The sequence below is a fragment of the Orycteropus afer genome, unplaced genomic scaffold (genome assembly GCF_000298275.1).
Source record: "Orycteropus afer afer isolate SDZICR_OR568_19922 unplaced genomic scaffold, OryAfe1.0 scaffold00053, whole genome shotgun sequence".
Taxonomy (NCBI): Eukaryota; Metazoa; Chordata; class Mammalia; order Tubulidentata; family Orycteropodidae; genus Orycteropus; species Orycteropus afer.
Window position 1 is genome coordinate 5,773,834 of NW_006921640.1, and position 9,121 is coordinate 5,782,954.

Genomic DNA, 9,121 nt, shown 5'->3' on the forward strand with positions numbered 1-9,121 from the left:
TCTATGTACAGGTTCCTCATGAGTACAATTAAGTGTTCTGGAATTTCCATTCTTCTCAGTGTTATCCATAATTTGTTATGATTCACACAATCAAATGCTTTTGCATAGTCAATAAAACATAAGTAAACATCTTTCTGGTCTTCTTTGCTTTGAGCCAAGATCCATCTGATATCAGCAGTGATAATCCCTCATTCCACATTCTCTTCTGAATCCAGCTTGCATTTCTGGAAGTTCCCTGTTATGTACTGCTGCAACTAGTTTTGAATTATCTTTAGGAAAATTTTACTTGTGTGTGATATTAATAATGTTTTTACATTCTGGTGGATCACCTTTCTTCGGAATGGGTACAAATATGGATCTCTTCCAGTCAGTTGGCCAGGTAACTGTTTTCTGAATTACTTGGCAGATGAGTAAACGCCTCCATTGTAGGATGCATTTGTTGAAACATCTCAGTGGGTATTCCTGGAGCCTTTTTTTTTCATCAGTTCCTTCAATGCAGCTTCAACTTCTTCCTCCATTGATTCTTGATCATATGCCACTTCCCAAAATAGTTGGACATCGACCAATTCTTTTTGGTACAGTGACTCTGTATTCCTTCCATCTTCTTTTGATGCTTCTTGCATCATTCAATATTTTACCCATAGTATCTTTCGATATTGCAACTTGAGGCTTGAATTTTTTCTTCAGTTATTTCAGCTTGAGAAATGCTGTGCATGTTCTTCCTTTTTGGTTTTCTATCTCCAGGTCTTTGTACATTTCATTATAGTAATTGACTTTGTCTTCTCTGGCTGTTCTTTGAAATCTCCTCTTTAACCCTTTTATCTTGTCATTTCTTCATTTGCTTTAGCTACTCTCTGTTCAAGAGCAAATTTAAGAGTCTCTTCTGATATCCATTTTGGTCATGTCTTCCTTTCCTATCTTTTTAATGACATTTTGCTTTCTTCATGTATGATGTTCTTGATATCATCTGGTTTTCTCTCATTGGTGTTCACAGTGTCAAATCCATTCTTTATATGGTCTCTAAATTCAGGTGGGATATAAGCAAAGTCATATTTGGCTCTCGTGGACTTGTTTTAATTTTCTTCAGCTTCATCTTGAACGTGCATATTAGCAGTTGATGGTCTGTTCCACAATCAGCTCCTAGCCTTGTTTGAGCTGAAGATAATGAGCTCCATTGCCTCTTTCCACAGATGTAGTAGATCTGATTTCTGTGTGTTCCATCTGGTGAGATCCACATGTATAGCCGCCATTTATGTTTTTGAAAAAAAAAATATAGATATATTTGCAATGATTATGTTGTTGGTCTTGCAAAATTCTGTCATGCTATCTCTGGCATCATTTCTGCATCAAGGCCATATTTTCTGACTACTAGTGATTCTTTGGGAGCTCTGGTAGCATAGTGCCTAAGGCACTTGACTACTAACCAGAAGGTTGATGGTTCAAGCCCACCAGCCTCTCCTTGGAAGGAGGATGGGGAAATCTACTTCCATAGTGATATTGTCTCGGAAACCCAAGGAGGGGTCGCTATGAGTTGGGTCCGACTCAACGGCACATAACAACAACAAACAACAACAAGTGATTCTTTGTTTCCAACTTTTGCATTCCAATCACTAGTAATCATCAATACATCTTGATTGTGTGTTTGGTCAATTTCAGATGGCAGAAATTGGTAAAAATCTTGAATTTCTTCATCTTTGGCTTTAGTGGTTGGTGTGTAAATTTGAATAATAGTAGTATTAACTGGTCTTCCTTGTAGGCATATGGATTTTATCTTATCACTGACAACATTGTACTTCAGGACAGATCTTGAAAAGTTCTTTGTGACAATGAATGTGACTCCATTCCTCTTCAATTTGTCATTCTGGGCACAGTAGATCATATCATTGTCTGATTCAAAATGGCCAATACCAGTCCATTTCAGCTCACTGATATATAGGATATCAATCTTTATGCATTCTCTTTCATTTTTGACAATTTCCAGTTTTCCTAGATGCATACTTTGTACGTTCCACATTCCAATTATTATTGGATATGTGCAGCTATTTCTTCCCATTTTGAGTTGTGCCCCATCAGCCAATGAATGTCTCAAAAGTTTTACTCCATCCTGGACATTAAGGTCGACTCTACTTTGAGGAGGCAGCTCTTCTCCATTTGGATTTTGAGTGCCTTCCAACCTGCAGAACTCATCTTCTGGCATTCTAGACAACGTTTCAGGTGTGTTCATAAAGTTTTCCAGTAACATATCAGACAGTGTTTTGCTGCTACTCATAAGGTTTTCACAGGCAAAGTTTTTCAGAAGTGGATAGCCCCTTCTTTCTTCCCAGTCTGTGTAAATCTGGAAGCTCTGCTGAAACCTGTTGACCATTGGTAACCATGCTGGTATTTGAAATGCTGGTGGCATAGCCTCCAGCCTCACAGCAACACACAAGCCACCACAGTACAACAAAGTGAAGGACAAATGGTGGCCACAAAATAAAGGAGCTGTTACATAAATGTCTCAGATCCTTTATCCCGTAGTAGGATAACTCTGAGATGTATGCTTTATACTGTTTCTCAGAGTTTCCCCACAGGAATAAGTGCCCGTTGCCCACTGTGGTATGTGGCTCATTAATATATCCTTTATCAGCCACCTGCCTGTCCTTTTATCACTTCCCCGTTCTCCTGCTGTGTTTTCAGCACCTCTTTGCTCTCAACCCCTTTTCTCAGGGTCTACTTCTGGAGCAACCCAAACTAAGACAGGTATGCTAAATATGGTAGGTCATGGGCAGGGTAGAGAGTTGCACTATGTTATATTTCTTTTGAATGAATACATTTGGTAATTTTTGCAGGGGCAAAGATTATAGTCATAGTTGTAGTGGTGGTAGTTTTATCCTTACTACCTATTCCTCTTCTTGCTTGGCCCTTTCCCCCAATTGTGAGGAGAAGAAAGAGACTCTTTGTAATTTGTCTGGGGCCATAATTCCTAACCTGATTGATAACATAATCTGGAGATGCTTGTTACAAGTACTGATTCCAGAGGTGCTTCACCAGAGTTTCTGATCCCTTAGGTCTTAGATAGAACCCAGGAACTTTGACTTTAGTTAGTATCCCCAGATAATTCTGATATTGCTAGTATAGTCCACATAAACACTATTTGGAAACCGTTAGATCAAGGGTTACTGGAAGCAGCTTCCCTGAAAAGGCATCTAGAAATGTGTGTTCTAGTTCTAAGTCTGCCACCAATCAGCATTTTTACCCAAATAAGGCACTTAGCCTCCTGAGCCTAAATAGGGAACAAAACCAAAACCAAACCTACTGCCATCGAGTCGATTCCAAGTCATAGTGATCCTATAGGACAGAGTAGTACTGCCTCATATGGTTTCCAAGGCTGTAAATCTTTATGGACGCAAACTGCCTCATCTTCTTCCTGGGAGCCATTGGTGGGTTCAAACTACTGACCTTTTGGTTAGCAGCCAAATGCTTTAACCACTCTACCACAAAAGCTCCTCCAAACAGGAAACTATTGACTTAAATAGCCTTTCAGCTTCCCTCCAGTTCTAGCAGTCTGATTTCTCATAAAAAGTTTGTGTTTTGAATTAAATTTCTTTGATGTTTCTTCTACTGGGTATCTCTTCCTATGGATCTTTTTCCTTTTCTTTTAGGAGCTAAAAGAGTGCTCGGGTCACGTATTTGTGGATTCTGTGCCTGAATTCTGTTTACCAGAGGTAAGATTAAAGTTAATCTTATTGTAGAAACAAAGCATATCCTGTAATCTCTCCAAATAAAATCTAGAAATAATTTTAAGGGGCTTAGCTTCCTGTTTTCAACTTGAAATGCATCTGTTTTTCTAGGCACATAGTTATACGGTTTTTCATATTGTTTATAAATGATTTAAGTCACTCCCTTCTTCTACTCCTAACTCTTTGTATAAATCCCCACTAACACTTCTACTGGAGCATAGTTTTGAGTAAGGTAAGAAAATAGTTCAAATCTTTTAGTTTTGTAATTAAAGTGCCTATATGCATAGATTAACTATGCTTTTTTACCTTATCTTGGTTACACTGTGTAATTGAGAGTTTATATTATCCAATAAATGCCAGTAAAATTAAAAATTTTTACTGACTTGAAATATACTTAATATTGCATGAAATGCATAAATTTTGAACTAAGTCATGTATATGTGTCACATTATCATAGTGAGACATGTTATAAGGACTGTAAAGATTTGGGGCCAGTCTCATAGTTTTAAAGGAACATGAAATTAGTTTCCAGTATTTTGAAAGGAAACCAATCAATCTCAACTGACAGGCCTAATCCCTTAGTGGCCTAGGGTGGGGATCTCAACAGACAAATAAAATGTTAGGAAGCCAGTGTCTAGTCCAAAGTTCCTGAGGAAATCAGTGAGAAGCTGCCGCCAAGTGGATTACAATCCCTATAAAAAATACTTCCATGATTCAGTGTTAAAGAGAAAAGAAAATTTGGAATACAGTTTGCCTTACTTTACATTCTCCCCATTGATGCCCTGTAAACTTTTTTTTTCCCCTTCATCTCTGAAGTATGTGTATGTGTCCTTTTAGGATACCAGAGGGAAAGAGAAGAAGAAAAAGAGATGTACTTGGTAATTGAAGGTGGCAGTTTTGAGATATAGTAGTGAGAAGAGTAAGGGTAGAGAGTTACAAAGAATCCTGAGCTCTTCCTCACTGCTTTTGAGTCTTTCTGTCATCCTCATTTGTCAGTTAGGAATTGGTGGTGCATTTAAGGTTTTATGATACAAGTTAGTAATAGTCACTGTGTTAGAGTCCTAGGGCATTGTGTGACTGGGAGAAAATAGGAGAGGAGTAAAAGCAACAGAGAAGTACCTAAAATAATCCAGTTACTTTGCTGACCTGTGGGTGAACGAGGCAGACCCAATCCTATTACTCATGGAATTTGTAATCTAGTGCAATTACCTTAAATATTTTTGTATCCCTTACAGGATCTAGCACAGTATGGTGAGCAACCAATAAATTGTGGTTATTTTGACCCAATTCAAGGTCTACAGAATTCCAAATTAAAATGTTATTTATTGGACTCCATTGAATGAAAGTATGTCAGTAACTACATAAGTGTGAGCCTACAAACATGTTTGAATATTAAATGTATTTCTCAGGGGAAAAATGAAAAATATCTATGTAGACACTCTTGACATCTATACAGACAGAATTAGTTATATATATACATGTTGTTGTTAGGTGCTATCAAGTCGATTCCACCTCATAATAACTTTATGTATAGCAACAAAACGCTGCCCAGTCCTGCTTCATCCTCACAGTCTTTGCTGTGTTTGAGCCCATTGTTGCAGCCACTGTGTCAGTCCCTCTTGTTGAAGATCTTCCTCTTTTTCAACAACCCTCTAGGAAGCATGAAGACCTTCTAAGGACTAATCCTTCTGATAATTTGTCCAAAATTCGGCTGTTCTGATTACCTACTACCACTCAGACAGGTATATATACCACAGATGGGATACTTGAACAAGCAGGAGTTTATTCTCTTAGAGGTTGGAGGCTTTAAGTTCAAAGTGCCAGGCTCTAGGGGCTGTGTGAAAGCCCCTCGACCTTGGGCTTCAGCTCTGTCTCTTGCTCCCAGCCTATTGAAGCTAGAGGCATTTCTTCACTCAGGCAGCTACTGGCTGCTGAGGCTAACAAGCCCAAGGTTGACAAGTAAAAAGACACCGTCCCGATGTTACCAAAACACACAGCAGGCCATTAATTTAAGTCTATTGAAAGTCCCAAGGTCAGCAGAGCATGGCAGGCTGCTGAACAAATGACACGGCTACATGCCAGGTTCAAGCATACCATAAAACTAGAGACTATCTTCAAGGCTTCTCCTTATATACAGGAGGCAGACCACATCCCAAAAGCACCTACTCAGCTGCTTGTGGTAGATCCCACCATGGAGTTGATTGCAGTCTCATCATGGGGAATAACTACCACCAGCTGCCCAACCACTCAACCAGGCCCAGCCAAGGTGACATACAAATTTAACTATCACAACAGTCTTGCCATCATCGCTTCTAAGGAGCATTTCGGCTCCACTTCTTCCAGAACAGCTTTGTTTGTTCTTCTGGCAGTCCATGATATATTCAATACTCTTCACCAACACCATAATTCAAGTGCACCAGTTCTTTGGTCTTCCTTATTCATTGAGGAGTTTTTGCATGTATATGAGGAAATTGAAATATCATGGCTTGAATCAGGTGCACCTTAGTCCTCAGGTGACATCTTTACTTTTAAACACTTTAAAGAAGTCTTTTGCAGCAGATTTGCCCAGTGCAATATGTCCTTTGATTTCTTGACTGCTGCTTCCATGAATGTTAATTGTGGATCCAAATGAAATGAAATGTCTGATAAACTCAATCTTTTCTCCATTTATCATGATGTTGTTTATTGGTCCAGTTATGGAGATTTTTGGTTTCTTTATGTTGAGATGTAGTCCATACTGAAGGCTGTAGTCTTTGATTTTCATCAATAAATGTTTCAAGTCCCCTTCACTTTCAGCAAGCAAGGTTGTATCATCTGCATATCACAGGTTGTTAATGAGTCTCCAATCCTGATGCCATATTCTTCTTCTTATAATCCAGCTTCTCAGACTAGTTGCTCAACATACAAACTGCATAAGAATGGTGAAAGGATACAACCCTAATGTATATCTTGCCTGATTCTAAACCACACAGTATCCCCTTGTTGTGTTCAAGCAAGTTTTCTCATAATTCTAGATTCTGTGAACTGTTTTATATTGAAAGGAAATTTCAAATATTCTCACCCAGTTTCTGTGTATATGAGGAAAGGAGGTGATGCTTTTGAGTTTTATTGTTGCTTAGACTGTTATTCCCATTGTTTCCTTCTGAATCTATCACTCAGCTACTCTGTCTTAATTGCTTTATTTGTTTAAAAATGGTTCTAGAGAAGTAGTAGATGGTTGGAGCAATGAAGTGTTACATGATCCTTCATCTTGATAGAAAGTAAAGATATTATATTGGAAGGGCTGTGCTCAGCATGGAGTTAAGGATGGTATAAATTGGCTATTTTTGTTATTAAGTATTTTATTCAAATAGATTGTCATTGCCCTAGCAGTGAGTATCTTATGACCTCTAATCAACATGCTGTCCTCAGAAGCCTATAATGCCTTGCAGCTTTATTAAATTAACTTATCTTATATGTAAAGTCATTCAACCAAAAAATACCCACAGCCAAAATGACATGGTGCCTCTTATCATTTGCTGATGTCACAGAGATCTTTGTTACTTCTCTGTTGGAGAGATACTAGTTTAATTACCTGTTCTAACTAAATACCTTCCTTGACTTTACCTTACGCTTGTCCCTTAGTGCACTATATAATTTTCCAGGGTTAACTCTTCCATGACGGAGAGCTCAGTAATTGGTATGTTGTCTGAACCTTGTTGTTGTTACTTGCCGTCGAGTCAGACCTGACTCATAGCGACCCCTCCTTGGGTTTCTGAGGTAGTATCACTACAGAAGTAGATTGTCCAGCCTTCCTTCCGAGGAGTGTCTGAACCTTAGTATCTCACTTATCCCCACAGAAGGCACTGCTTTTAAAGATACAGTCCTTTAACAAATGGTACCCAGACCTATTAAGGAGTGGGAGGGGGCAGAGAGGAGTCACTACAGGATTTTGACCTCACAGAGATTCAGTTATTGAAGGGCAAAGCGATAATCTGAGGTGCAGTTGAACAGTGTGAAGACTGCTGTAGAGATGCATTAACTGGTTTGGGAGTTCTGAGGAGTAAGTGGTTTCTTTCATCTGTGAAAATCAGGAGGCCTTGGTGGAAGAAGTGACATTTGAACTGAGCCATAAAGACAGGTAGGAATTAAATACATGGGGAAAATATTCCATTCTATTAACTCAGCAATAAAAGTTTCCATAAAATTTACCAAACATAGGTAGCATTGTCCCTCAGCTGCTAGCTTATCTTTTCCCTTTTCACATTACCTGAATAATGGAGTGAAAGGGTAGAATTGAGTTTAAGATTAGGCTAGAATATAAGAGTATAATTTCTTTCATGACCCCTCTGTGTGTGCATGCCCTCTCTAACAGTAGTAGTCAAAAGTTACCCCCCACATTTGACATTTGAAGAGCTGGTTTCTGTGTGCTGCTTTCCTTGTTTCGTATTCATCTACAACAGTACTGCATTACATTCTAGTATGCCTTTATAGCTTATGTTGTCCTCCTTCTGCTTCAGGTTACCTGTTTTCACTTGCCAGGCAGCAGGTGCTGAGGCATCCTGTTGTCATTTATCCTCACGTGTCTAACTCAGAAGAATTAGTAAAATCAGAGTGCTGCTGGTAGACTGGCTACATTCACATTGTTCACAGTCCTGTCCTGCTACATGATGTCAATATTAGGAATTATCCTAAAATGAGAGAATAGAAGTATTGCAGGAAAAGTGTCATTATTCTTTAGTACAAAAAGTACTTCTCTGCATCTGACAACATCATTTTTCAGATACATCATGTTGATCTATGAGCCCTGTACAGATATGTATCATTCCCTCCCCTTTCTTTTCAGACCGAGCTAATAGATCTGTCTACGGTAGATGTGATCCTCATCTCTAACTATCACTGCATGATGGCACTGCCCTACATCACTGAACACACTGGTTTCACAGGCACTGTCTATGCTACAGAACCCACTGTGCAGATCGGCAGGTGAGAGTATTTATTCTTAGCTCATTCAAATGTGTCTGGAAAGCTCCTTTCTGTCAGTGGTGACTATTTAATTGGATTTCATGCCAGGAGTGATTGTTATTTCCTTCTGTGCAACTTACCCAAAGAAAAGGCTTGTGTAGGTACCTCACTAGATAAAGATATGTTTAGTGGAATTCCTTAATCTTAATCTTTTTTTCACATATGGGAAAGAGTTTCCAGAGATGGCTCTCCTGTGCAGATGATTGCAATTAAGGGAGGCCACAGTGATGCCGGAAGAGCTAACATATCTGTCCTGGAAGAACTGCAGCTGGAATTCTCCTTGGAAGTGAGAATGGCCAGACTTGGTCTCACCTACTTTGGTCATGTTGTCCGAAGGGACCATTCCCTGCCTAGGTACTACTGTCAACCACTCGGAAGGGGATCTGTGTGGGAGATCC

The 9,121-nt window shown here is 39.1% G+C and overlaps 1 protein-coding gene across 1 annotated transcript in view; it reads left to right on the top strand.

Annotated features, from left to right (window-relative positions):
* INTS9 (integrator complex subunit 9) overlaps nucleotides 1–9,121 on the top strand; it is a 173,545-nt gene that overhangs the window by 32,123 nt on the left and 132,301 nt on the right. The window contains exons 3-4 of the mRNA XM_007938721.1: nucleotides 3,642–3,704; nucleotides 8,545–8,684. Coding sequence (XP_007936912.1) covers nucleotides 3,642–3,704; nucleotides 8,545–8,684 — 203 coding nt within the window. The remainder of the gene's footprint in view (nucleotides 1–3,641; nucleotides 3,705–8,544; nucleotides 8,685–9,121) is intronic.